The 27,347-nt window shown below is 47.9% G+C and overlaps 1 protein-coding gene across 1 annotated transcript; it reads right to left on the reverse strand.

Moving 5' to 3' along the window:
• Nucleotides 1-1,975: 1,975 nt before the first annotated feature.
• On the reverse strand, nucleotides 1,976-27,347 carry ADAM28 (ADAM metallopeptidase domain 28). The gene is made up of 24 exons (XM_051640900.1): nucleotides 27,258-27,347; nucleotides 23,029-23,129; nucleotides 22,425-22,501; nucleotides 20,624-20,702; nucleotides 18,636-18,712; nucleotides 17,172-17,367; nucleotides 16,630-16,692; nucleotides 16,141-16,212; nucleotides 15,556-15,725; nucleotides 14,263-14,347; nucleotides 12,930-13,060; nucleotides 11,910-12,087; nucleotides 11,311-11,400; nucleotides 10,537-10,732; nucleotides 9,764-9,866; nucleotides 9,032-9,188; nucleotides 8,329-8,409; nucleotides 7,681-7,759; nucleotides 6,629-6,719; nucleotides 5,711-5,810; nucleotides 5,404-5,466; nucleotides 5,040-5,117; nucleotides 4,053-4,122; nucleotides 1,976-3,964 (listed from the first exon to the last, which is right to left on the reverse strand). The coding sequence occupies exons 1-24, from the start codon at nucleotides 27,307-27,309 to the stop codon at nucleotides 3,945-3,947; spliced, it is 2,409 nt and encodes an 802-aa protein (XP_051496860.1). The 5' UTR covers nucleotides 27,310-27,347; the 3' UTR covers nucleotides 1,976-3,944.

Here is a 27,347-nt window from a genome sequence, read left to right on the forward strand (position 1 = left end):
CTGTTGTGGTGGGTCAGTGTGTGGGCCTTTATTTTAGGACCCCCCCCCAAAACTGCTCACAGTGGAGATGGGTTTGGGGGTTGCTCTGGCTTGGTAGCACCATCCCTTAGGAATGGAGGGGGAAGAGGGTGGGAAATACAGAGAAATAGGAAAAAAGGCATTTTTCTTTTCCCGTGGAGAACGGGGAGAAGGAGGAATCACAGAATCATAGAATCCCAGGGGTTGGAAGGGACCTCGAAAGATCATCCAGTCCAACCTCCCTGCCAGAGCAGGGTCACCCAGAGCACATCACACAGGAACGTGGGTTTGAATGTCTCCAGTGAAGAAGACTCCACAGCCTCTCTGGGCAGCCTGGCCCAGGGCTCTGTCACTCTCACAGGAAAAAAAAATATTCTGATATTCACCTTAAACCTCCTATGCTCCAATTTGCATCCATTACTCCTTGTCCTATCACTGGTCATCACTGAAAAAAGCTGAACTCCATCTTCTTGACACTCACCCTTTACGTATTTGTAAACATTGATGAGGTCACCCCTCAGTGAAGTGCTCACTCATAGTAACAAAAACCACCCCGAAACTAGTGGTAAACTGTTTGGTTTTGGGCCGGGAGCAAGAGAAGGGTCTGCCATGTGGGGTTCAGTCAGTGTGAGGTGGCTGGGGGGGACCCCTCTGTGCCAGGACGCTCGGTCTCTGCGTGCCTGCCTCAGTTTCCCTTCAGGGTTCAACTGCTTTTGGTGGCTCAGGCCTGGAGGGGAAGGATTCCCCCGGGGAATGGAAAGGGCCTGGCAAACCCCGGGCTGGGAACAACCAGTACAGAGAGAGGCCAAGCTGGTGTCTGTGCCACCAGCTGCTCTCAGCCTGCCACGGCGAGGCTGGCAATGAGCTGGACTTGTGGACTCACAGCACACTTAGTGCAGTTGGGTGGAAAGTGTGAGGAACTGACCTTCTGGGGCTGGCTGCTTTGGGCAGCTGCAGTGCCGAAGAGGTCCTGGAGTCCTTTTTTGGGTTGGTTTTCTTCTTGCAGTAGAGGCTTCTCAACAGCAGATGTCACGTTTGCATCACGGGACAGTAGCTGGTGGCTCCATCCCAGCCCCTGGCTGGAGGGACAGAGCATGTGCTCCATCCCAGGAGATGCAGTCACCCATCCTACAGATGTTGGGGCCAGGACAAGCTGGTTTGAGCCAGGTCAGAACCAATTTTCTTTTTTAGTAGTTTTATTTTTCAGTGTAGTCGCTTCTAAATAACTGCACTTGGTGAAAGTTAAACCTGGACAAACTTTTGCCCAGGGCACTGGTGGAATGGCCATCCCTGGAGGTGCTCATGTGGCACTTCAGGGCATGCTTTAGTGGGCATGGTGGGGCTGGGTTGACAGCTGGACTTGAGAGGTCTTTTTAATGATTCTGTGAAATCATAAACTGCTCTAGGTGTGTGCTCTTAGGTATTTTTCTCTGCTTTCTACTGCTGCAAAGGGATCCTCAAGCTCTGCTTGGGTGCTGGGTGCAGGCTTTGGACACAGTGTCTTCAGATATGAAGGAGGTTTGAGCCCAGCCAGGTCAGACAGTACTGGGTTTCTGCAGGAGAAAGTAAGCCCAAGCTCTGTGATTTGGGAGTTCAATCTGAAAAAGGAATTGAGAATGAAGCAGATCTGGAGGCTTTGGCTTGCTTCAAATCTCTATATCCTTGGAAAAATCACAAAGTGGGAAAGGTTGGAAACCATGAAAAAGTAGATTTTTGGGGTGGCAGTTAAATTGTGACGTGGCATCAACCCTTGTTATAAGTGGAATTCAGCTTTACTGGCTGACTTGGCAATACATGTGAGTGATCTGAGTGATCTTTTGGGAGTTTGGGAATGATCAGTTTGGGAGTGTTAGGGATTTGGCAATGTTCTAAATGGTCCTGCTTTACATTGTTGTCACGTGTTTCATGTGCCAGTGATCTTGAGAAACCAAACCAACAGCCTCCAGTTCAGGTAGAATACTTGTAATATAGAAATCTTTGTAAATACATGAATTACAGTTCAGAAAAAGAAGTTCTGGATCTTCACACTGTGTCAAATACAGACAGATTAACACCCATTTCTGACTGGAATAAAGAAGCAATTGCTCAAAGCAGAAAATGCTGTGCTCTTCCAATGAAATCTGTCCTAAAACAAAACCCCCACCTCATTTTTCACACTTATTTCCTCACCTCTGTGTTTTGCAGAGCAAACAGCACTTGATTGGCAACCTGAGATCAAGCCTAGCCTAAAAGAAGTGGGGGTTTGGGGTTTTCTGTGCATTTCTGAGCCAGAGGCACTGCCAGGACCAGGGAGAAGCAGCAGTATGGTCGTGTGTTCAGCACCCCAGCAAGATGTCAGGGGTTTTCAGCAGGTGAAATCTTTGCTGCTGCTGGTTCACCAGCTTGAGTAGAAGGTTCCAGCTCCTCTGAGGAGCTTTTTCCAAGTCCCAATAGCCCTGGGGAGAGCGAGTAGAGGGGAAGGTCAGTGTGCATGGGCTGACCCTGGGCACATCTTGGCAGTTGGGGAGCCCTGGGGCCTCCTCTAGCCCAACCATGGGCTGGAAGCTGCCTTCCAGAAGCCCCACTGTAATCCTTTTGCATCTCCTCATTTTGATCCTGATCCAAACCCAGATCCAGTTCAAACTGGAGTCTCCATTCAACCTTGCCTACTTTGGGTCCAGGACAGTTTTGTTTCTCTCGCTCCTTTTTTTTTTTCCCCTCCCTGGTAAAATTTTTGTTCCTTGAAAAACACTTCTTTGTGCTTCGACTTAAAAATATTGATGCCAGCCACAGGAGTGATCCCAGTGCCAAGGGTAACAGTGGCAGCAGTGCCAGCACCCTAACAGGATCAGGAACACCAAGGCCAGGAGTGTGGTGCAGACCTGTGCCAGGGTCAACAGTGCCAATGCCAGCAGGCCAGAGTGAATGAAGAACCCTCAGTAATAAACCAACATGCAAAGCCTAATGCTGCCACACCATCCCATAATAACAACCCCTCTGCCCAGCCTGGTTCTCATTAGGAACTTCAGTAACACACTCGGTGCAGGAGCAATTAAACAAAAACACTGAGGGGTGTGTGTGTGTGTCCTGGAAGGGAGAAAGACTCTTGTTTCTGGAGTTGAGGGGCACTGGGAAGAAGTGGTTGAGGATGTTGTTGACTGTGCTTGTCTGGATCTCCCTGTCCAAGGGAGCTGCAGCTCTTGCTGCCCCAGCACAGCCAGAGCTCAGGGAGCCCTTGTGAGCAGCTTGACTTTGCTTCGGAGCATTTCTCCAGTTCTTCCCACTCACCAGAGGAACCTTGTTTAACAGGCAATCTACAGATGAATGAGAGAACCTGATCCCGAAGGATCTTTCCAGAATCAATCCATTTCCAGTGCTAGTTCAGGCCTTGACACCAACTTCTCTCCAAAGGGCAGGAAGGAGTTTTCTTCTCCTGGCACTTGCCATTTGCAGGTGAAGGGAGAAGGTCTGGAGGGCTGGCCAAGATGCAGGCATGCAGTAAGACTGTACAAGTTACAAAGATACAGTAGCCATACTTGCCCTGACCCTCTCAGCTCAGTGCCCAGAACAGCAGCGTAGGTTCAGGGCATCCCTGTGCAGCCACAGCTTGGGGTGCAGCCACAGCTTGGGGTGCAGCCTAGGAGTTTAGGGTGTGGGAAGCAGTTCTTGTGACTTACTCCCAGTCCACACCTCAGTGCAAGTAAAGATTCTGCTTTGTGTCCTTCTGGACAGTAGCTCGATGTTGTCACCAAAGAGTTCCTCACTGTTTGAAAAAACAACAAAGCTTCCTTCCAAAGCAGCTGTCAGTCAGGTGTTTTGTTGTTTGTTTTTTTTTTAAGAGGACAGGAAGATTGTCTTGGTTGTCTTTGCCAGAAGCTGAGGAATCAAGGGACAAACAAATTGTCCCTGAAAATTTCAGGTCTCCCCAGGCGCTTCATACTCTGGGATTAACTGGAGGTTTTAAAGCCTGCGTGACAAAGAAAAGAGTTTATCTGGTGCAGTTTCAGTGAATGACACCCCAAAATAATTGGCAGCTCCCATGTGAACTCGGTTACCTTTGGTGGAGGGGGGGGGTGGAGGTTTGCCTTTGGGAAGGGGGAGGTGAACAGGTTTTCTCTCGGGTGCCTGTAACAAAAAACGGAGTTGAAATGTCATGAGGCTTTCCTGCCTGAGCAGCTGCAGAACCTCCTCTAGCCTCAGCTGCTGCTACTCTGACCTCATGTATTTACTACAGCATTTTCCTAGAGGAAAAGCTGGAGGGGGATGAGATTAATGTAGCCAAGGCACAGCAGGGGTACAGGTTCTGAGAGGACCACTGAGCTGTTCTCTGTGTGTAAATTCATCTGTATCAGGGATCCATGCCCAGACAAACTGCTTGGGAAGCTCAAGCTGATCACGTGCTGAGGAAAGCAGCTCTAGGGACCCTGGGATTTCAGGTTTCAGAATCAAGCTGATCTAGGGTGGGTTTTTAATCTAGTCCTGATCCATCATTCTTAATGCAGTTAGGTTCTGGTGTGCAGATGGCTTCTACACCCTTGTATCAGCTGGGCAGGGGGCTCAAATGTTCACATGGCAAATACTTAAGGGAGTTATTTTCATGTAAGTAGGATGCTTTGGGTTCATTATTGGCAATTATATTCTTCAGCTTATTATTTTTTTAAAAAAATTACATATATACATGCCCATTGGTCCTCTCAGGTGACATCTTTAGAGACTACTAGATTTCCACAGCCTTCTGTGGTAGCAAAGATGCTCATAATTTACCTTGAGTTTACATCTGGAATCCCTGTTGGTTTGGGCTCTGTGTTTGTCCAGGAGCTAAGGAGGTGGTTTTGGTGCACAGGGCTCCTTGGCACAGACCAGGAGTATCTTGTGCAGTTTAGGATTAGCTGGCAAACAAAAAGGTGACTCCTACCCTAAACAATGTGTGGTTTGAATGTCTGTGATTTATTTTTTTAAACAAATCATAGGAGCTGAAAATACTACTTGGCATTGAATAGCCCTTGGCAACTCAGCTGAAAGGTGTGAAATGTTGTACTTACAAACATCTCTACTGTGTGAGAAGAGGTTGGTTTGGTAGGTGGAACAGGAGGTGGGGGACCTTTTGGTCTTAAGGCAGGCTGTAAAAGGAGAGAATATAAAACATATTGACCCTATTCACACATTTTATATATGTGCAGCTGCCTGTTCCCATGGGAACATGCAGGCTTGTGCTCTAATGGATGTGTTCATTCCAGAAGCAGGGATGCTCTATGGGCCTGAGAGCACAACCAGGGCCTCTTCTGGAGTGCAGAGGTGTCCCCAGCCTTGGGGATCAGGCTGTCCTTGTGGGTCTCCCCCCGTGGTGTGAACTGGGATGTGCCCAAAGCCAACAGGAAAGCACAGCAGTTCCCTGGAAGTACTTACACTCCGGGCTTGTGGTTTGTTCTCCTGGGGTGGAGGTACAGGCAGAAGCTTCTTAGCAGTCATCTGAAAAAGAGAACAGTGAAATGGGATGGAGCCCTTACCTTGTCCATGATCTTCACATGCCCTTTTACTGCAGGCAGATTAATCTGTGACTCAGTGCTTGCCCCATTCCTGTTCTCTCAGCCTAGACCAGCATTTTGAAGCCCTTCTGGGAACGTAGAGCACTTGGGCTGTTGAGTGTTGATGTTTCAACCCCTTGGTTACAGTCCCAGGGACTGTATGGCTGACCAGCACCTCCTGCTCTTACCTTCTGAGGAGGCACTGCCAGGACAGGATGTTCTCTGCATCTTTGTTCTGGATCCACAAAGATTTGGTTTGTGGCTCCAGGTCCCCTTCTGATCTGGCACCTGTGCAAATATTACACAGAAATGTAAATCTTAGCCTGAGTGAAGGCACAAAGCCTGTTGAAGCTGAATGCCTGCTGGGGTGTTACATAGCCATGTCCTTGATTTCTTTCTCCTCCTTAATTCAATTATGTAGGATTAATATTGGGAGCTCCAGTTTCAAGTCTTCAGTGCTCTCCCAACTATGGGAGAAGTTCTGTAACACCTTAACAGCAGGCACAGACCAACTTCCATGTCTTTCCAGTGTTTAAATAACAATTCATGGAATAGTTCAGGTTGGAAAGGACCTTTAAGATCATCCAGATCCAACCCCCTGCATGGGCAGGGACACCTCCCACCAGCCCAGGCTGCTCCAAGCCCCATCCAACCTGCCCTTCAACACTGCCAGGGATGGGGCAGCCACAGCTTCCCTGGGCAACCTGGGCCAGGCTCTCCCCACCCTCACAGCCAAGAATTCCCTCCTCATGTCCAACCTCCATCTCCCTCTCCCAGTTTTCATCCATCCCCCTCATCCCATCCCTCCCTGCCCTTGTCCCAAGCCCCTCCCCAGCTTTCCTGGAGCCCCTTCAGGCACTGGAAGGTGCTCTAAGGTCTCCCTGGAGCCTTCTCTTCTCCAGGCTGAACACCCCAACTCTCCCAGCCTGGCTCCAAAGCTGCTCCAGCCCTCCCATCACCTCCGTGGCTCCTCTTGACTCTCTCCAGGAGCTCCACATTCTGATGCCTGGGGCTGTTTCTCCTCCACCCCGTTTGAAACCCCTGGCTTAAAGCTCTGCAGAAGCTGCTTTGCCCTTGGGGATCTCCCCCCAGAGGGTGCCTGTTACCTCTTGTGCAGCCCCCGGCGGTGCAGCAGCAGCACGGCTGCGGTCGCTGTGCCCGCCAGCACAGCCAGCACGCCCGCCACGACAGCAAAGCCTGGTGGGGTGAGAGGACACAAGTTGCTGTTTCATAGAACAGAAAATGTCTTAGCAGACCCACTCTTACTGAGCAGTTTCCCATCACCACCGTTGGCAAAGTCATTTTTTTTCCACAGGGTCTAGACCCTCTTTGTCCTCGCTGCTGCTCCAGCTTAGGGCTTCTCCTGCCACAAACAGTGATGGAAAGGAACCTCTTCCTGCCATTTTTACCACATTTGAAGATGGTGGTTATTGCCTGAGCTGTCCTTGGGCTAAATTCTAGCTCTTTCCATCCTCCAAGATCAGATATCCTTGCTATAGTCCTCTTAGAGGGTGGTACCCCAAACTGGGCACAGGCTTTGGGTGTTGCACACAGCTGAGGCTTCACAGCTTTCCTTCAACAAAGCTCTTTTAAAACCAAGCCCCACTATTGAAAGCTGACAGTGCTCTAGTGAGTGTGGAGAGAGGACAAAAATATTTAGTGACGAAGGCTTTGATTTTGTTTTCTCCCAAGCACCTGGAAATCTGTGCACAGTCTTTGCCCTCGGAGGTAGGTCAGATAAAGGCAGATGATAAAAAAAGTACTTCCCTGCCTGCCCTACAGCAAAACCTCTGGGAGTTTGTCTCCCCTCTGATGTGACAGTGAGCTAACCTGGTGTGCTCATTATCTCGGGGTGGAGGAAGGAAAAGCCTGCTGCTCTAAGTTATCTCCTGGGTCTATCACTTCTGGCAGCTTAGAGAGAAAAATTTAGATTGCCCTAGTCATTTTTCTTTTTTCTAAGATGATCCTTGAGGTCCCTTCCAAGCTGGTATTCTGGGATTCAAGGATTCATACGTGCTGCAAAAGATGCTCAGAAAGGCAAGCCCCAGGTGGGTGATGTTTGCAGAGGCATGATGTGGCAGGCAGGGGAGGGCTGGTTCCAGGCAGTGGGGTACAGTCCCCCAGGACAATTCCCAGTGTCTGGCCATGCAGCACTTACTGGTCACTGCTGAGTAGCTCTCGCAGCTCGGGGGGGCCCATCCCTCTTCACACTGACATTTCAGCTCATGGTCACACACCTGTGGGAGCACAAAGCCAGGGAGACCTTCAGGTTGGAAATGAGTGGAGCTGGGATGCCGTGGCATTCCAGTGGCTCTACATCAGGGTCCTGGTATGTGATTGCAGCTGGGTCTGGAACCCCCCCCTGTCCTGTCACTGGGACCAACATTTAGCACAGGGAGTGGCAGGTGAAGGACTGTCTGCTGCTGTGTGCCTTTGGCAGGTGGTTCTGCAGGAAGAGTGACAAGACACAGGCAGCAGAGCTGGTCCTCACATCTGTAGGTCTCTGAATGGATGAGCACAATTATCTTCCCAAAAGAGAAGGTGACTTGGAAGAGAATAGCTGGGATACTGGGGCCAGGCCAGACACTGAATCTCCTGTCATCTCCTTAGCTAAAATATTGGTGCTGCATCAGGTTAGATTTGCTTTTATAAGAAGAGAGGAAGCTTCTGACTCCCCAGCTTTTGCAAATTCCTGTCCCAGTGACTTCAGTACTGCCCATCGTTAGGGTCTGTAGCTCATCTGCATCATTTTCTTGTGTGATTTTTGTTTTGAAAAAGAGAACAGCATCAAATGCTCATATCTTACAGCATGTCCAGTACACTTGGCTGAGCAGTTGGTTGATCGAAAGACTTCCTCAGCATGGACACATTCTCCATTGCTGCACACCTGAAAGGTCCAGGACAAGTGGTCAGAGTGCTAAACAGCTTTCAGAACATGCAGAGCTTGCCCATGATTGTGTAAAGGGATGGAGTGTGAAAGGAAGCATAGAAACGGGTCTGCCAGTCACTGAAATCTACATTAGGAGTTGGATATGTGGATATGATTTTTTTCATTTGACCTTTGGGGAATTTTGTAGCTAAGGGGAGTGACAAAAATGTGCAGTGCTTTCCACTCCTCAATCCTTCATCCTGCCCTCCCCAGGCAGAAATATAGAGCAAAAAGGTTGGGACGTAGCACTCTGTTGTTGCACATCAATAATGGAAATAATTAAAAACAGTAATACATCCATGACCTTTTAACCCTTCACACAAAGCTGTGCCACGTGTATTTCTCAGTGAAAATGCAGCCAAGCATAAGGAAATAGGACCCACAGCAGTTCCTGCTTGTTTTGCTCCTGGTTTGTGATAGATGTAAGGCAGAAGGTCTGGCAAACCAGACCAGAAGTTTCATGTCCCCTTCAGTCTTCTTCCCTCTTTAAAATCTTTCTTATCTGGGAAAAGAGCTAATCATGTAAGCAAGACTGAAAGAGGGGGAAAAATAAGGAGAAGAAAAACTTTTCTCTACTAACCATCCCATTCCCACACTTTGTTCCATTGAGAATCATCCCTGGGTCTGCTTCTCCATTTTTAGGAAAACTTGATTTGCAGGAACCAAAAGTCAGCATGTTCCCATCCTGAGGCATCTCCTTCCCACCAGTACAGAACAACTTTCCACACATGATATCTCTGGAAGGAGAACAAGAGCTGCTAGAACCACAGCACAGCAAAGCCATCTGAGCTGCTCTGTCTTCTGGCTTCAGTTCTGTTGGGTCTGCACAGGAGCTCCAAAGAAAAAGCTGCAGAAAGGAATTTTGTGGTGTTTCCAGGTCTGTTTGGAAGTAGAAGGTGGCAGGTTCTTCATTCCTTTCGAGTTTATTAGGGAGCCCACAGCACTTTGCAGAAAGGAGTATTGAACTGCCCTGCAGTTTCCCCCGCCTGCCCTCACCTTCCGAGTTTCACCCGAGGTTCTAGTTCCCTCTCCAAAAATCCCTTCCTGTCCTTACCTGCACGTGCCTGCAGACACGGGCACTATCCCCAGAGCAGGTTTGCACCTGGATTTGGACACACTGGCTCTTTTTTCAGACCGATCTCATTTGGAAACTACTTCTCTTAGGATTGGCTTTTACCCCGAGATTACGAAGACGAAGGGACATACAGGCCTACATCAAAAATACTTCCTTCTTTTTGCTGTTGGATCTTAATTGGAGTAGGAACGGCCTCTCTTCCCAAACCCCAGCAAGTTCTGTAACACAAGTGCTTACTTTTTTTCACACGGGACGTGACTGCCTTTTTCTTTCCTACAGTATCCATAATAGGTCCCTTTCTCGTTCATATCGTAGCAGGAAGCAGCACCTTCTGTAGCCTCTGTGAGAGGAAAAGGCCATGGGATTAGTTTAGGGTTCTCTGCCTCTCCAAACAAACAACTTTCAATTTCTTTTTACCTGTTTAGAAAGTGGCCTTTCCCAGTGAAGTTGCCCGTGGGCCTACCTGACTCTCTCTGGGCCTTTGTGCATTAATTCTGCAATGTTGTGTACACACAGCAGAACCTTCCCTGTCTGTCCCTCTGTCTGGTACAATCCTTTAGACCTTGCCTAGGAGAAGGGACAGAGTCAGGACTGGGGATGGTTTAGGTCTGGGAAAGGGGATAGGCCACCTTTAGACACCTAAAAGCATGCTAAATTGGGGCATTAATTTGAAATACAGACGTTTCCTCTTCCTATCGGGTGAGGAATTCTCCCCCAGCCCAGTTGCACAGTTCTCTTCAAAGCACTGTGCAAAAAGAGGAATAGCCTTGAGCACTTCCCACTTCTCTGGAAATCCATTGCATTGTGTGCTCAGAGCTTCAGCTCACATGATGCTCATCACTTCCAGTGCAAATATGAAAATAACAAGTGTGCTCCAAACTAGAACTCATACAGCTGCCCTGCTCCTGACTACAAAAGGCCTTTGACTTGGCAGCAGACAAAGCCTCCCTCTCTCTGTCTCTCTCCTTTGAGCAGGGCAACCTTATTTTTCAATGTTGGCTTGTACTCACGTGGTCCAAAAGCAGCCTTGCACTGGCTTGCTCGGGTGGGACAGTCTCCCATGTAGCAGTACCCTTCCCCATAGTTGCAGGGATGTCCATTCACACGGAATCGATCTGCTGGGCAGTTGGCAGAAGAGCCAGTGCACATCTCAGCCAGGTCACAGTCGTGCTTAACTGCTCTGCAAACTGCTCCTGATTTCTTATACTGTAAGGGGAGAGCAATGCCAAGCTTAACACACCTCTTCCTACCCTGTGAAAATCACACTGAACTAAACCCAGGGAAGACAAATCTCATCCTCACTCTAGGGATTGCATGAGGGGCCAGATCCATGTCTGGTGTAAACTTGGTTATGTCAGTTGACAACATTTTTTTGCCTGGTTGTGCCTCAGCTTTCCTTTCCACGAGAAAATGGGTAAAATTTCTCCAGGATGTTGAGAAATGGAGTGAATGGACAGTTGTGGTGTAGTTCAGGATGGACAAAGGGTGCTTGTCATTACAGGGCTGGGTCAGTAATTAAAAGTAGAATCATGGAGTGGTTTGGCTTGGAAGGGACCTTAAAGATTATCCTGTTCCAACCCCCCTGCATGGGCAGGGACACCTCCCACCAGCCCAGGCTGCTCCAAGCCCCATCCAACCTGCCCTTCAACACTGCCAGGGATGGGGCAGCCACAGCTTCCCTGGGCAGCCTGGGTCAGAGGACTGGTTCTGGTCTGTGACTGTTTTCTCACGTGCAGGAAAAAAAATCCCAGGGAGAAGAAGGGTGAGATGAGAAGGGGCCTTACTTGGCAGTTCTCACAGCACTCCCCATGTGCACACAGGGACCCAGCTGTCAGCTTGCAGGTCTCGGGCTCGCAGCAGTCGTTTGTGCACTCCTGTGACAGAAGGAGAGGTCAGGGCTGGGGTGCTTCCTGTGTGGGGCTGGGGTACACCTGGGTGCCCTGTGTCAGGGCCTGGTCCCTTCAGCACCCCCTCAACCCAACCCTCCTGGCCTTGCCCAGCAGGGGAGAGCAGGGCAGCCTGGACCTGCACTGGCATCTTCTGAGCCCCGTGTTCAGCAGCAGCCACGGAGCAGGTCTGGTTATGGAAGTGCTGCTGGAAGTTGAGCAGGGAATTTGCTGATCTCTGCCCCGACAGTTCAGTATTTGTGGCTTTTCCCCATTCTGGGTTCCTCTGTCAACACAGCAGGACACACCAGGCTGTGGTCTTTCTTGCCACTTGCCCTTTGGAGGGGGGGCTGTGCTGCAGCTCAGCAACTGAACCACAGTTCCTACAGAAATATTTCAACTGGCTACCTCAAGCTAACAGGAACCAGCTACTGTACAGCCTGAAAGCAAATCTTTGCCTCTTCCAAGTGTTGTTTTATTCCCAGTTATGAGGATACCTCAGGAGTGCCACAGTCACATTCCTCTCCTCTTTCCACAAAGCCATTCCCACAGGATGGAGGTGCAACGATGCTGCTTGTATCTGGGATGTTAGTTAAGCATTTTGGCATCTCACTCAGCATGTATTTCTCAAAACTTTGGAGGCTGCAAGAGCTGAATTCCTTGGGGATGATAGCACTGTGTTGAGAAAGCAGGGGGATTTATGTTAGGTCAGCAAAGGCAAGGAAACACAATTTCCTTCATGAGATAAATGAAAGAAGTGACCATCCCCCAAACTATTGGCTGCAACCATCTTTCCAAATATATATGTTAATCATTACAATGTCTGTCTCCTGCTTAGAGCAGGAAGAAATGTGGCAACAAACAGATGAGAAAAAGAAATTAATGTACTGAATGTAAACACTGTACAGAATAAATCCTACACCCCAGAGATTTAAGGCTGGTCCTCCACAATTTGTGCCCGGATGCTTCAGGCATTAGGAATTTCCCTCTGGGTTGTCCAGCTCAGGGTGTTCAGCTGGAGATGAAAAGGGAACTAAATCCTCTCTCCTGAGAGCTTATTGAAGGTGCAGGCACCTTGTGGTGTTCTCTACATCTTCATGGTGGAGAACAAAAATGTACTTGAGGTAAATCTCGGGGAAGCTTTTTTGTCTGAGATGCCACAGCAGGTTCGTGCTGTCATCGTTGTAAAGGAGAAATGAGCTCTGGTGTAAGGTGCAGGCAAAGCAGATACTATCCAAAGCAAATGTTACCCACACATGCAAAGCTAATGTTATTCAAAAGGGACTAAAGCTTTTTTTGTTTGCTTTGAGGTTGGTTTTGTTGGTGTTTGGTTTTTTTTGTGTAGTATCAATCTGGGAATATCTTAGAAAGGCCTGGGCTGTCTTCATTTTCTCTGCTGCTTTCATTCGAATGCAGTAATCTCAGAGGATCAAAAGAATTACAACTCCATTCTGGAATCTGGCAGCTTATCTCAAGTCCATCCTCAAACTCCCTCACCTTTGTGTCTAAGCTCCTACCTGACAGTGTCTGTCATGATACAAACTCTGTCGCTGCACGTGCAGGCGTCGGTGTCGTGGTTCATGCCCAGGTTGTGTCCCATCTCGTGTGCCATGGTAGCTGCAACTGCAATTTCATTTCTGTTGTGGTCCTGCAGAGATCAGAACAGGCTGTGATTTGTGTGGAAGCATTTTAGACCAAGCCAGGAGCACCAGAGAAGCCGTGTGGGCGTTCTCCTTTGAGTGAAATGATCCTTTACTGCTGCAGAAGGACTGATGTTCAGTCCACACGTGCAGCTATTCCACAATTTCTGCTGGATTCTATTACAATAGCAATGAGAAGAGGCCACTAAGGAGCAGGAGAAAATGGGTATAATCAGTTTTGAAATGAACACGAGGCAGTTAGCCTGCCAAGTAACATATGAGTGTTGAGGGGAACCGAGTATTGGAGACTCCTAATCCCCTCTGTGGGGGTAATGCCTCTGTGCTCAGGGTAATTAGGGGGGTGCAATATAATTATTATTACCCCAAGGTAACTATCGTGTTATGTGTGCACAGCAAGGAAGGGCAGGTGCTGTGCTCAGTCTTAGCTCTGTTTTCTGCTGCTTGGTGGCAGAGGAGAGGAAAAGTCCTGCTCTTTGGAATGAAATCCAGGTGTGTCCGCAGCAGGGGGGGTGGGAATGCAGACAGCACCAGACACAGGGTACTACTGGTCCTACTGGTGTTGCAAACTGTGCTGCTACAAATTGCATCTCCCCAAGTTGAGGAGCATTCTGGTCATCCTAGGGTTTCCTTGTGCTGTGGGAAAGCTGGACTTGCACGTGGAATACTCCTTGTACCAACAAGCCCAGCCTCTGAACCTGGGTGCAACAGTGGAGTTCCTGGTCGTGGTGGTGAAGTTTGGACCTTTGCTCCTGGTTAGGCTGAGGTTTAAGTGCAGTAGTTCAGACAGTTGTAATTAAGTGGCCAGACTGATAAAGTGCTTTCTGTCAGAACCAGTTCCCTGTTCCAAACAGGTAACCCTGAGATAGAGGCACAAAATCACTTGTTTCTGCCCTTTGCTTCTGTTTGAGCCTGGTGCTCCAGGTTTTTCCTGAGTTAGATGTTGGCATTTAGGTAACACAGACACCAAGTTCTGTGGGTGCCTTCTGCTCCCTCTGCACTTCAGTGAGAACAAAGTCTCTGTCTGAATTTCTCCAGGCTGATAAAACCACCATATGAACCAGACAGGGAACTGAAAGTGTCGCACACCCAGTAATTGTCATAAATATTCTTTGCTGGCTGAGTGGAAAAAAAACAAACCCAAAACATAGGAAAGCCTTTAAAAAAGAAAAGAAACAAAAATCAAGCAGACCTGAATAATACCTGCAGAAAGTGAATCACTGCAGATGGTTTTTACAAAGGCTAATCCAATGGTGGTCCCCTCAAAGTCGTAGCCCCTGGAAGGAAGAGGAAAGGCAGAGTGAAATGCTGTGGTGTGAGCAGGAACCAAGCCTGCTCAGGTGACCAGGCTGGTGCCTTGAAGCAAGTGCTAGTTTCCAGCTCTGGTTTTACACCCCTTTAATCCAATATTTGAGGACATGCTTCAGATGGCTGCAAAGCAGAAAGAAACCTGAATACACTTCTCATGTTAATTTTGGACTTGAATTGCAAGGCTGTTTATCAGACTCGGGTGCATCTGTTGGAGTGAGAAGAGCTTGATAGGAAGTGCTTGAATCATAAAATCATTCTGGTTGGAAAAGACCTTTAAGATCATCTAGTCCAACCATAACCCAGGTCTAAGTGCTTGGGTGAGTCAGGGCCACTGGCCAGGAGCCAGAGTAGCCAAGTGGGGGCAGTTTAGTTTTAGTTTGGCCACGGGCATTTCCCAGCCCTTGAACTTCATGTTGTGTCTCCTTTGGTGATCAGAACATGCTGCAGTTTTTAGGATACTCAACTGTTCTGTGACCAGAGCAGGGAAAAGGGGAGACTGAGATGTGGCAAATGATCTCATGGCCTGTTTGTCCAAGGATTCATCTGCGAAGATCAGATACTGTGGGCTGGCAGGTGCTCCAGGACAAAAACATAAGCAAGAAATGAGCACACGCTTCCCTTTCTTCTAGAATTAGTACAGCCCAGTACTGGCAAGCAGAAAGTCCGGCTCAGTAGAGAGAGCATCTCTGATGGGCTGGGGATGGGTTTTTAAAGAACACATTTCTTGAATGTATTTGGAAATCATAGAATGATAGACTGGTTTGAGTGGGAAGGGACCTGAAAGACCATCTAGATCTAATCCCCTGCATGGGCAGGGACACCTCCCACCAGCCCAGGCTGCTCCAAGCCCCATCCAACCTGCCCTTCAACACTGCCAGGGATGGGGCAGCCACAGCTTCCCTGGGCAACCTGGGCCAGGCTCTCACCACCCTCACAGCCAAGAATTCCCTCCTCATCTCCAACCTCCATCTCCCTCTCCCAGTTTTCATCCATCCCCCTCATCCCATCCCTCCCTGCCCTTGTCCCAAGCCCCTCCCCAGCTTTCCTGGAGCCCCTTCAGGCCCTGGAAGGTGCTCTCAGGTCTCCCTGGAGCCTTCTCTTCTCCAGGCTGAACACCCCAACTCTCCCAGCCTCTGGAAATGGGAATGCAAAGAGGGAACAGGCTGGTACACACGTGATGAGCTGCGCGTTGTCGTTCCTCTTCCTCGGTAACAAATCTGAGAGACGCCACTTGGAGAAACTGTCCAGAGTGGATCCAGGAACACGGCTCACCTTGCATTTGTCACCATCTGTCCAGATTTCAAAGCCAATTAAAGCCACGTAGATATTTATGGCCTTATAAACCTGCAGCAGGGAAACAGTGGCGCTGAAAAATGACACACATTATGAAGCCTTTTGAAACCAACACTCGTTCTGGGAGTTGGTTCATTTGTCTCTGCAATCGGATCCACCCCAGACCTGATTGAATCTTTTCTGCACTTTGCAGCTGCAACAAAATGCCCACAGACATGAGATTTTATTCCAACCCCCTCCCCCCAAACCATCTGTTAAAAATGGCTTTAAAATACTGGATTGTTCCAGCAGTAGTCTTGAAGAAATCTGACTTGTGAAGTAAATCAAGAGTTGAGGATCATTTCATTGGTTTTGAAGCATTTCAGTCATTCTCTGCAGCAAGGGTTAAGCAAATAATGATAAGAAAAAAGAAAAGGATTGTAAAATGACTTCTATTGCTATTTCATTTGGCTGTATTTGCTCTTACCACGTTGATGTAATTGACTATTCCAAATATCCTTTGTCTTACAGTTCTAACATCTTCATCATACTTCTTATACTAGAAAAGTAAATAGAGAATGTCAGGAAAAGGAAGGGGGGGGAGAAATGATTTATCAGAAGAGACCTGACAGATTATTGCACTGCAAACCACACCATGCCTGGTCTACTTAGTGTTATCTTTTCCATGTAGTATTGGATCAGACAAGGTGTTTCAGGATCAGGCTCTTTCAAACTGCAGATGTGTGTGTGGGGTGCAGAAGGGGCTGGGCCCTGCGTGCTGTTTTCAGAATTCTCCTCATCTCCAGCTGCCATTTTCAAAATGAAACAACCTTAGAGAATCCTATTCCTCCCCAAAGGGGGTGATACAACCTGGGGTAGGACTGGCGTGGTGGTAGGAGCAGGGATGTGGGCAGTACCTGCTTTGGAAGGCTCAATTCTAGCTGGTCAAAGGAGGACAAATGATATCAATACTCACCAAAGTGTTGTCTGCAACTATGTACAGTTCCAGATACTTCTTTGCTTTCAGGTAGGCTTTCATCTGAAGAAAAGATGCCTTTAAATTACTTCTAAAGCTCAACCTTTGCCATTTCCAGCCCATGTGTTAATTACAAGGGTGTTTTTTTAGCCAGGATGTTTAGAATGGGACTGCCTTGTTTTAAAACCATGGAAGACAGGCTAGATATTAAAATTATCCTTAAGATTCTGAAAGGCAGGCTAGATGAATTAGGAAGTATTTAGATGCTTAAAGATTGGTGACATTCAGATGTGTAATAGATACCTCTGGGTACCTTTTAGTACGTGCAGGGGGACTTAATTTGGGTGGTGCCTCTGAAATCCCAGCTCTGTGAGATTTGGGGCTAGGTCTTTCAGATCTGATGGTTCTTCACTGTTGGCAATGGCTTCTCTCCTGGAGGTGCCCCCAGACCAAGGAGGACTTGTGCTCCTCACAGGTCTCCTACAGCCACAATCTCTGTTCTGACCTGTACTTGCTGGGCTGCTGCTTGACCATGTACTTACTTCTGGACTGTTGCTGGATTTGAAGAGGTCATTGATGGGGTGATCTGAATCCTCTTCCCAAGTGCTATTGACCACACCACAGGTCTTTATGGACTTGTCTTCGAGTTTCTCATACTTATAGACTGCATGTTCATCCCTGTCTGAAGTTCCCAAGGGCTCAATGAGGTACTTCTGGCCACGTGTCTCAAAATATCCACTAGGAAAATGAGGTACATTGTGATCTTTTGGATCCACAGGACTGAGGTGACAGCATTATCTCTAACAGTATTTAGCTCAAGTGTACAGACCTTCATCATAGAATCACAGGATAGTTTGGGTGGGAAGGGACCTGAATGATCATCCTGCTCCAACCCCCTGCATGGGCAGGGACACCTCCCACCAGCCCAGGCTGCTCCAAGCCCCATCCAACCTGCCCTTCAACACTGCCAGGGATGGGGCAGCCACAGCTTCCCTGGGCAACCTGGGCCAGGCTCTCACCACCCTCACAGCCAAGAATTCCCTCCTCATGTCCCACCTTAGTCTCCCCTCTTCCAGTTTTAATCCATTCCCCCTTGTCCTCTTGGCACACCCAGAGGCAATGGGACAGTTTGGCAGGAGACAGAGAGGACAGCAATTGAAAGAGCAGAAATCAAAGCTGCTGAGTCAATGGGAAGATGTGGCTGGTCTGTGGAGTCTAAGTAGGAGACTCAGTCCAAAAGAAACTGGTTTAGGAATGAGTCAGATTTAAATTTGGAGGGCTCGTGTTAAGAGAGGTGATTGAAGAGTGAATTTCAGTTCAGTGGGGAATTCAAAGTCGTGTTTTCATCTTTAACTGTGCTGAAGAGCTGTGAAACATTGGAAGGAATTGAGAGGGTTTAATCATTTTGAGCAGCAAATGGCAAAAGAAGCAGTTAGCATGTGAACTCAGCAAGACAGACAAGAGGTGTTCACCTGGGCAGTCTGAGCTTGGCAAAACCCCACCACCCATGGGGAATGTTCTGCTGCAGCTCCTCAGCCTCACCCTCTTGCCTTCTGCTGTGCTACCCCCGTGGCTCCAGGGATCAGAAACCAGCACATGCTGTTCACTGAGCCTTAAATACAAAAGCTTGCTCTTCCTGACCCTGTAGCACTGCCAGTCCTGTAGCCTCCTCTGCAAGTGTCACATCCCGAAACCTTTACTGGAAGCACCACCACGTGCTGGGATCTGTGACTGGATCTAATCTGGAATTGCTCACATAAATGTGTGAATACAGATGGGTCAGCTTCCAATTTATAAACTCTGAAACTGAAGTAGAAAGGTAACTTGTTTCTCCCTTCCCCTGCTGTGTTTTCTTGTTAAACTAGTATCCTTGTACACATGAATAATTGATAACACCCCCTTATTTACATTTGGATGCTTTTAAATGGAATAATTGAAACTGGATCACTTCTCCTCGTGGTGTATGTATGTTCTGGTACCTCTGAGGAGCCAAACTTGCAGCTTACCTTAGACCTTTGCAAGTGCTGATGCTTGCTCTGGAATCAGCATCATTCTGAATGTAACCTTCATAATAACAGTGGTCCTGTTCAGAAGGAAAAAAAAAAATCCCTTGTCAAATTGGGCCATGTCTCAGTGGCTGCAATGAACTGGCCTAGATCCAGTGGTTTCAGGGGATGCAGCTACTTCTCCAGCTCCAGGCAACCCCAAATGATGCTGTCTGAGGAGATCTCACGCTAGAAATTATTCAAAGGAGAAAAGCTGGTGACATTTCCCCATGTTGTTGTCATCCTTCAAGACAGAGTGACCCAGATTGTGACAAAGGCCATCAGGGTGGGCTCTGGTCAGTGCCCAAAAGTGCACTCAAATCAGGAGATGAATATTCAGTGCTCAAAATGAAGCATGTGCTGATGTGCTCTGCTGAATTAAGGCCCTTACCAAATGATTCTCTCGTGGCCACATTTCAGGGACACACCCTTTAGTGTTAACCCAGCAATTAAAAGCATTAACTTCAATGAGATTAAAATGCACACACTCGATGAAAACCTATGATTAGGGGGAAATTTTTGGTGACTTAATTGACTTCAGGATCTGAGGTCTAACGAGGACTTTGGTGTTCCAAGAGACTTCAAAGTCACTGAGGTATGGTGGAAAATTTTACCCAGAGCATTTGATTGAATGGATTTCTTGAGAGACCTAGAAGGCAGGATTCAAACCTGTCTGCACTGTGCCTTTTGTTCTCTCCTGGGCCTTTGGTTTCACTTGACCCTTTTTTTTTGGTCTTCCTTCCATCACAATGTGCCAACTTCCTTACAGTGAAAAGGACACCAAGGAAGTGACAATTACTAGAGAAAGAAGTGGAGAATTACTCTTCATCTTTTGAGGATGCAGGAGCAACAGGTCCTGAGATCACCAAGTAGGAATATTCCATCTTTTTTTCCACACAAAAAAAAACCCCAACTGAGCATTCTTAATTTCACTCAAGATCCTCCTGTTCTGGTTAATGGTTCCATGACAAGGAATATTAAGCTTTGTATTCCAGATTGCATGGCATGACATTGGACCAAAAGCTCCAGGTGAGAGCTTTGTGGAAGCTAAGACCCAGGAGTGCACAGTTAATTAAAAAATAACTTCTGCAGGGACTGGCTTTGTGTCTGGAGCTGAATAAGTGATTTGTCATGGCTCAGAGAAAGCACCTGATAAGGTGAGCCAGGGAGGAAATGTGACTTTATCTGCATCTATGATCTCATGGTGATTAGAAGGTGAAGGTTGTGCAGAGTGAGTAAAGTCAGGAGGGCCAAGTGAGAAGGAAGTGGGATGGTCCTGGCTCCACTCCCTTTCCTGACAAATAAGAGAAATTCAGCTCAGATCATGTGTTCATCAGCCATCAAGGTACAAAGTGGGTGTCTTTTGGAAAGCCCAGCTGCCTGGCTGCATCTCAGCAGGTGCAGATCTGCCAAAGTCCCCAGTCCCATAGAGTCATGGGATGGGTTGGGTTGGAAGGGACCTGAAAGATCATCCAGATCCAACCCCCTGCATGGGCAGGGACACCTCCCACCAGCCCAGGCTGCTCCAAGCCCCATCCAACCTGCCCTTCAACACTGCCAGGGATGGGGCAGCCACAGCTTCCCTGGGCAACCTGGGCCAGGGTCTCACCACCCTCACAGCCAAGAATTCCCTCCTCATCTCCAACCTCCATCTCCCTCTCCCAGTTTTCATCCATCCCCCTCATCCCATCCCTCCCTGTCCTTGTCCCAAGCCCCTCCCCAGCTTTCCTGGAGCCCCTTCAGGCACTGGAAGCTGCTCTAAGGTCTCCCTGGAGCCTTCTCCAGGCATCTCCCCTGTCCCTTCAGAGGCACTGAAATTACAGAGTTTAGAATCTGGATTTCAAATATTTTCTTTCTCTCTGCTACATGCTGGTACTTCGTGGATCTGTGACTCCCATTCAAACCTCCTCAAGACCACAAGCAGGAGGGCAGAAAACAGTTTTTGTTACCTTGATCTGAGGACTTGTTGTTATTTGTCGACCATCATCAGAATAAAGGGTTTCAGTGTAGTCTCTAGCTAAGAGATTCCTGCAGGGAGTCCAAGTTGTGGTTATTATTCAAAATAAGTTGTAGTCGTCTAGAAATGAGGCAGTTGCTCAGCATGTAAAGTATGTGGGGAATTCTGCTGATTACTCAGGTTGTTATTAGTATGGAAAAACAGGGGAGCAAAGCTGCAGGGTGAGGGATTCTGCCTGTTCATAGTCCTTGCTCAGAGTGACACCCTTGTCCCAAGCCCCTCCCCAGCTTTCCTGGAGCCCCTTCACGCACTGGAAGCTGCTCTAAGGTCTCCCTGGAGCCTTCTCCAGGCATCTCCCCTGTTCCTTCAGAGGCACTGAAATTACAGAGCTTAAAATATGGATTTCAAATATTTTCTTTCTCTCTGCTACATGCTGGTACTTTGTGGATCTGTGACTCCCATTCAAACCTCCTCAAGACCACAAGCAGGAGGGCAGAAAACAGTGAGAAAGAGAGAGGGATCTCCACTGTGCAGAGGTCACACCAACATATCTGTCCAAGCCTTTTGCTCACAGCTTTTTAATAACTTGCCTAGTACAAGCTCTCATCTTTGTCATCATTCTGTCTTGAGCAGGATTTTTCTAACTCCAGTTCTGTGCACACACGTGTTCCTGCACCTTGGGAAGGGGATGCTGTGACTATGGAATAAATCCCTGTGTTTCTGGGAAAGGTGCCTTTGGGTCTCTCATTAACACCGTGGTGTGCCAGGGCAGGCCAGGTGCTGCAGGGCTCTGAGCTCTCAGCTCCTGGGCAGCAGAGCTGGTGCCTCAGATGAGGCTGTGGTCCTGCTGAAGCCAGCAGCAAGGCAGTGACCCCAAACTGCCCCCATCCCGTGGCCTTTTAGAGAGAGATTTAATCCCTCCTCTCAATATTTAGATTAGATTAAACCAGAGGCAAACATTTGATTCTAGCCTGTATTTAACATGAACTGATTGTTGTAGCATTGGATGGACCCAGGCACCAATTACAGCAGACCTGTTTGATCCCATGTTAACTGTTAGGATGGAGCCAGCAGGCAGGAACTGACACCTTGGGTTGCTCTGCACAGGTTTGGACTTTCTGTGCTTTGCTCTGTAACAAAGCCTGCTGCTTCTCTGACCCCCCTTTAAATGCTGAGTATCTTCAGCTCTCAGACAAGCTCTCCTTACTTTCTGTTTCTACAAAGCACTTTTCTCAGAGCCAGGATCTACTAGACTGCTCCTAAATCCAGCAGCAGCAGCGTTAAGGTAGGGGGTGCTGGAGACTGAATTATGAAGGATGGTTCTTGTTACTATTTTGCATTTCTAAAAGGCATTTAGAGCCAACACAGGTAGTCCCATTTCATGGACATTTCTCTTGTTCTTCTCTCTACTTTTTGCCAGCATGGAACAAATAAATATAACCCAGAGACTATCCACGGACACAGAAAAGCTGTGGGAAAATATTACAACATTAAATATTCTGTAGCTTTAGCCATTTAGGAAAGAAATGGAAGAGCAGACTTGGCAGTGCAGACAGATCATTCCACCATGGCAATGTCACATGCCTGTGGAGTTATTTCACATCCCCAAAACAGTGTCATCATGCTTCTTTCCCCTCTTCTCCTCTCATCGGACGCAAACGATTGTATTTACCAAAATACCCCTGTCTCCCAGGAGCCTAAACCCTGTTGCTTTGTGTCCTGAATGCCCTGCAGGGCCACATACAGTGAAGAAAAAAAATGCTCAAAGGAAAAAAACACGGAACTGAACCTACTTATTTTTTTGGAGGTGCAGGATGACTTCCTCTCCGTTGGCTTTGATGCCGTACTCCAGCGTGTCGTCGTATTTGGTCTGCAAACAGAGGGGGCTGTTAGAATCTGGACTGCTAGAGTTCCTGGCCTCACCAGCAGCTGCCAACTGCATCCTCTCGCTTCCCTTCCCACCAAAAATAAGTATCCTGGCAGTCACAGGAGAAGCAGGAGGTCACTCTGTTTCATATTTTTTTAATTAGAGGAAGACATTTAACTTTTGCAAGCGTTTCTACCCTCACAAGCACATTCCCTGCATTTTCAGGGAAGTGCTGAAGCAGGTGCTTGAAACCAAACATTTTTGTAACTCTCTCAAAGTCTGGAAGAGCATGTTTGCTTTTAAGCATTTGATGTAGGTTATTTCTAAGTAAAATAGCCACAGGTTATTAAAAATCTGAGTGGAGCGACATCAGACCCTCCGTCTTTGCAGAGGTACAAGTAGAGGGGACCCAGTGGTGGCATATAGGTCCTTCTCTTTCATTTTGCACTATCTGGCTCCAAATTCTCCCTTGAAACCCCCCAAAAAACCCTCCCATCCCCCAGCAACAAGAGAGTAATCTCTCTTAATACCTCTTTGTGTCTTTCTGTGTCTCTTCTATGCACCGTGTGCAGCTTCCGGGGATAAACGGTTTCATATTGCTCAACTCCAGGTAACTTCTTGCTGGTGTTCCCTAGAGAGAAACAGATGTCTATTTCTGCAAACCCAGGATTAACTGGTTAAACACCATATTTCATGTCTGCTAAGACTGATTCTCTGGGGCTGTGTAGTTATTCATCTGTTGCACCACTTGTTTTCTCATGTCTTCTTCACCCGGTCGCCTCATGGTGGGACCTAACCTGAGGTTTCTCTGGATTCCAGAGGAGATGACATACCTGGCTGCTTCCCAGTGTCAAAACATTTGATGCAGTTTGGATTTCTTTCCCCAGCACCAGTCAGCACTTTCCAGTACCAACATGCTTGACCAGCTCTGCAAGGTGCAACCTTTGCCTTGGAGTTTTGCAGATGACACGAATTAAGTTCTACGGTTCTGTGAAATCACGGGTCTCTAACCCTGATCCCATGATGACAAACATGTTGAGACTGCTTCTGGATAAGCAAATAAACTCACACAGTTCACCACAAGGTCTTGATTGCTCCTTTAGAAAGCTCTTCAGCTGCTCTGCTCACATGACTACCTGTGATTTTGCTTTAGTTAATAGACACGCTCTTGCCTATTGAGTGAGGTGGAGGGTGGTTGTGGACGTGTGACAGCAGGAGGTGTTTGACCAAGGCTGGGTAAAATAAGAGAGGACAGGAGTGGAGCAGGAAAGTCCTGAAAGTGGTAAGAAATCCAGATGATTCCTAAACCCTTTTGACTAGGCTTATTTTATGGTGCATCACATCTTTATTAGCAGTGGCTATAAATCGTAGAAGGATGGGTTGGGTTGGAAGGGACCCTAAAGATCATCCAGATCCAACCCCCTGCATGGGCAGGGACACCTCCCACCAGCCCAGGCTGCTCCAAGCCCCATCCAACCTGCCCTTCAACACTGCCAGGGATGGGGCAGCCACAGCTTCCCTGGGCAGCCTGGGCCAGGCTCTCACCACCCTCACAGCAAAGAATTCCCTCCTCATCTCCAACCTCCATCTCCCTCTCCTACTTTTCATCCATCCCCTTCATCCCATCCCTCTTTGTCCTTGTCCCAAGTCCCTCCCCAGCTTTCCTGGAGCCCCTTCAGGCACTGGAAGCTGCTCTAAGGTCTCCCTGGAGCCTTCTCTTCTCCAGGCTGAACACCCCAACTCTCCCAGCCTGGCTCCAGAGCAGAGCTGCTCCAGCCCTCCCATCATCTCTGTGGCTCCTCTGGTCTCTCTTCAGAAGCTCCATGTCCTCCTTACGTTGAGGGCTCAAAGGGCATGTTGAGGAAAGACAGCACAGATGAGAAGAGTTTCTTTTTGTTTTCTGAGGCTGAGTGACCCTTGACAAAAGCTGATTTGGGGCACAGCTGGCAGGGGTGGGCAGCACAAGCTGCATTATTTGAAGTTAAGGGCAGCAGCTGGTGTAGAACATTTGGGAAAAAAGGGGTCAGGCACAGAATGTGTTTGTTCCCAGTAAGGTACCAGTAGGTTCTAGGTGCCTCCTAAACTCTTTAATCTCCTACAAAAGGTCGTTTCATCTGAATGGATCAATTCTGGAGAACTCAGCATCCAGCACAAGAGGCTGTGTTTGAAAATGAAAAAGACCCAAACCACAAACAACAAAGGGAGAGAGCAACTCCCCAGTTAATTGTCTGCCTCAAGGCCAGGCTTTTACAAGAGCAGGGTGAGCAATTACTGTAATTTTCTATATCTGGAACAAGAGAGCACATCCTCGTGCAAATTGCTCCAGTAAAATAAACAGTTTAGTTCTTGGTAACTAGTTGATTTGATTAAAGCCTTTCCAAAAATAATTGCAGAATAAACTTGGTTGTGTCTTTGACAAAGGCAAGTGCTCCAGTGAAAGGTGGGATGGTGCAGCTGGGAGAAGTCCTGAGCAGTTACCTTGGATCAGCCAAGCAGTTGTCCAGCACACAGTGACTACCCCTGCACAGGCTCTTGGCAGACACCAAGAGCAAGTGTTTTACTGGAAGTGTCAGAGATGTTTTGAGCAACTCATTCTTTGTACTTTTCAAGGAAATTTGCAAACTTTCTCTTCCCAAGAGCCCCAAGAACCTTTTTACGTCAATCATCAAAATAACATTTTAGGCCTCTGAGAGCAAAGTTCTGTGCTCCAGTTTGATAAACCCCCTCCTGTTGCAGACTTTTTTTTAGAGAGTAGCCCAGGTGGCTCAAGTTTGGGTGAGGTTTGAACAGAGACTCTGAAATAACCTTGTCCTTTCTCCTGCAGTGTGAGGCAAACAGCATTTCGAGGAAAATGGATTCGTTTTGTTCTGGAACAAAGAGTTTCTTAGAGGTAGTTTTCAAATCAACTCAGTATATTGTTTTTGTCTGGCTTCAGGCATGGTCTTGAGTCAGCAGCTTTAAAGAGAATAAATTCCTTGTTAGAAAAAGTGCTAATAGGGAACGAATAATTATGGACTTTTCCAAGAACCTAAACCAGGAGGAAATATCATTAGTGAGGATTTAATTGACAGTGGAAGTTGGATGTAGTCAAGAAACGAAATCTAAAGCACCTCAAGCCAGTGGTGCTGTGCACATTTTCAGCTATTTTGTGCAACTGATGAAATCAGAAAGATACCTGCCTGAATACAAATTACATGGCTAATTAGGTGTGTAAAATCTGGGCAGGTTTGTGCGTGCCCAGGCTCTGAAAAGATCCGTGCTCTGTTGACATGGGGAAAAATCCCCAGATAGGGTCTGTCAGGGTGAAGTCAGATGAATACTCATAACCTGGAGTATCACACAGATAATAAGGGTGCTGACTGGTTTAATTCAGGTAATGTCATTAGTGGAATTCAAATGCAAGGCTTTGTCTTTTAGGATCAGTGGAATAAGTTGTCCCGCAGGGATAACTTGTCTGCTCGCTCACAGGGGAGGTTCCTAATTGGCTCACAAAATGAATCAGTTCTTGGTCTTTAGCCAATCTAGGACCAGTTTTCACCCAAGTAAATATTTCTCTAGAAGGAGAGTTAGAGATAAAAGCATTGAGCAGAAAGAGAAAAACCATCCCTAACTTGTATTCCTGTTTTCTCCTACTGCCGTGCTGTTTTCTCCAGTGGTTTCATGGGATCACGGAACTGTCAGAGTTGGAAGGGACCTCTAGAGATCATCCAGTCCAACTTCCCCACCCTCCCAAAGCAGGATCCCCTAGAGCAGATCCCACAGGAACACATCCAGGTGGGTCTGGAATGTCTCTCCAGAGAAGGGGACTCCACAGCCCCCCTGGGCAGCCTGTCCCAGGCTCTGTCACCCTCAGAGACCAGAAGTTTCTCCCCATCTTGCAGTGGCACTTCCCATGTTCCAGCCTGTGCCCGTTGCCCCTCGTCCTGTCCCTGGGCAGCACTGAGCAGAGTCTGGCTCCATCTTCCCTGCACCCATCCTGAGATACTTCCAGGCATTGATAAGTTCTCCTCTCCAGGCTGAACAGTCCCAGCTCTCTCAGCCATTCCTCATCAGGGAGATGCTCCAATCCCCCAGTCATCTTTTTCCCCCTCCCACGGACTCTCTCCAGCAGTTCCCTGTCTCTCTTGGACTGGGGAGCCCAGACCTGGAGCCAGTTCTCCAGATGTGGCCTCACCAGGGCAGAGCAGAAGGGAAGAATGACCTACCTCGACCTCCTGGCCACCTCTTCCTTGTGCACCCCAGGATTCCATTGGCCCTCTTGGCCTCAAGGGCACATTCCTGGCTCATGGATCATTTACTGTCTACCAGGACTCCCAGATCCTTCTCCTTAGAACTGCTTCCCAGCAGGTCCACCCCTAACCTATAGTGGTGCATGGGGTTCTTCCTCCCCAGATGCAGGACCTTCCACTTCCCCTTGTTGAACCTCATTAGGTTTTTCTCTGCCTGGCTCCCTGGCCTGTCCAGGTCATGCTGGATGGCAGCACAGCCCTCTGCAGTGTCACCACCCCTCCCAGCCTGGTGTCACCAGCAAACTTGCTGAGGACACACTCTGTCCCCTCATCCAGATCATTGATGAATACGTTGAACAAGACCAGACCGAGTATTGACCCCTGGGGGACACAATGTAATTCCTTGTTCTTCAGCATTCTATGATTCTATCCTATTATCTACACGTTAATAATTAAAAATCCAGAAGAAGTGATCCATAGCAACCACTGATAAGGGATTTATTTGTTTTTGTAATAAAGAAAAGCCATACCTTGTTGGAGAACATGCAGGACCAAAGCAGCAAGTAGCAGAACGTTGGTCATGGCCGTTGTGCTTGTCCAGGTTGGGTGCTCCGTGTTCT

Source organism: Apus apus, chromosome 26 (assembly GCF_020740795.1).
Source record: "Apus apus isolate bApuApu2 chromosome 26, bApuApu2.pri.cur, whole genome shotgun sequence".
NCBI lineage: Eukaryota > Metazoa > Chordata > Aves > Apodiformes > Apodidae > Apus > Apus apus.

Bases quoted from the DNA above. Each gene is read 5' to 3' on its own strand.
- ADAM28 (XM_051640900.1), bottom strand. From the start codon at position 27,309: ATGACCAACGTTCTGCTACTTGCTGCTTTGGTCCTGCATGTTCTCCAA. The intron at 12,088-12,929 runs GTAGGAGCTTAG...TTCTCAACACAG, and splicing joins ATCATGACAGACACTGTCAG to TGCTATCATCCCCAAGGAAT. The intron at 5,467-5,710 runs GTAAGAGCAGGA...TCTCTTTTTCAG, and splicing joins TGGCAGTGCCTCCTCAGAAG to ATGACTGCTAAGAAGCTTCT.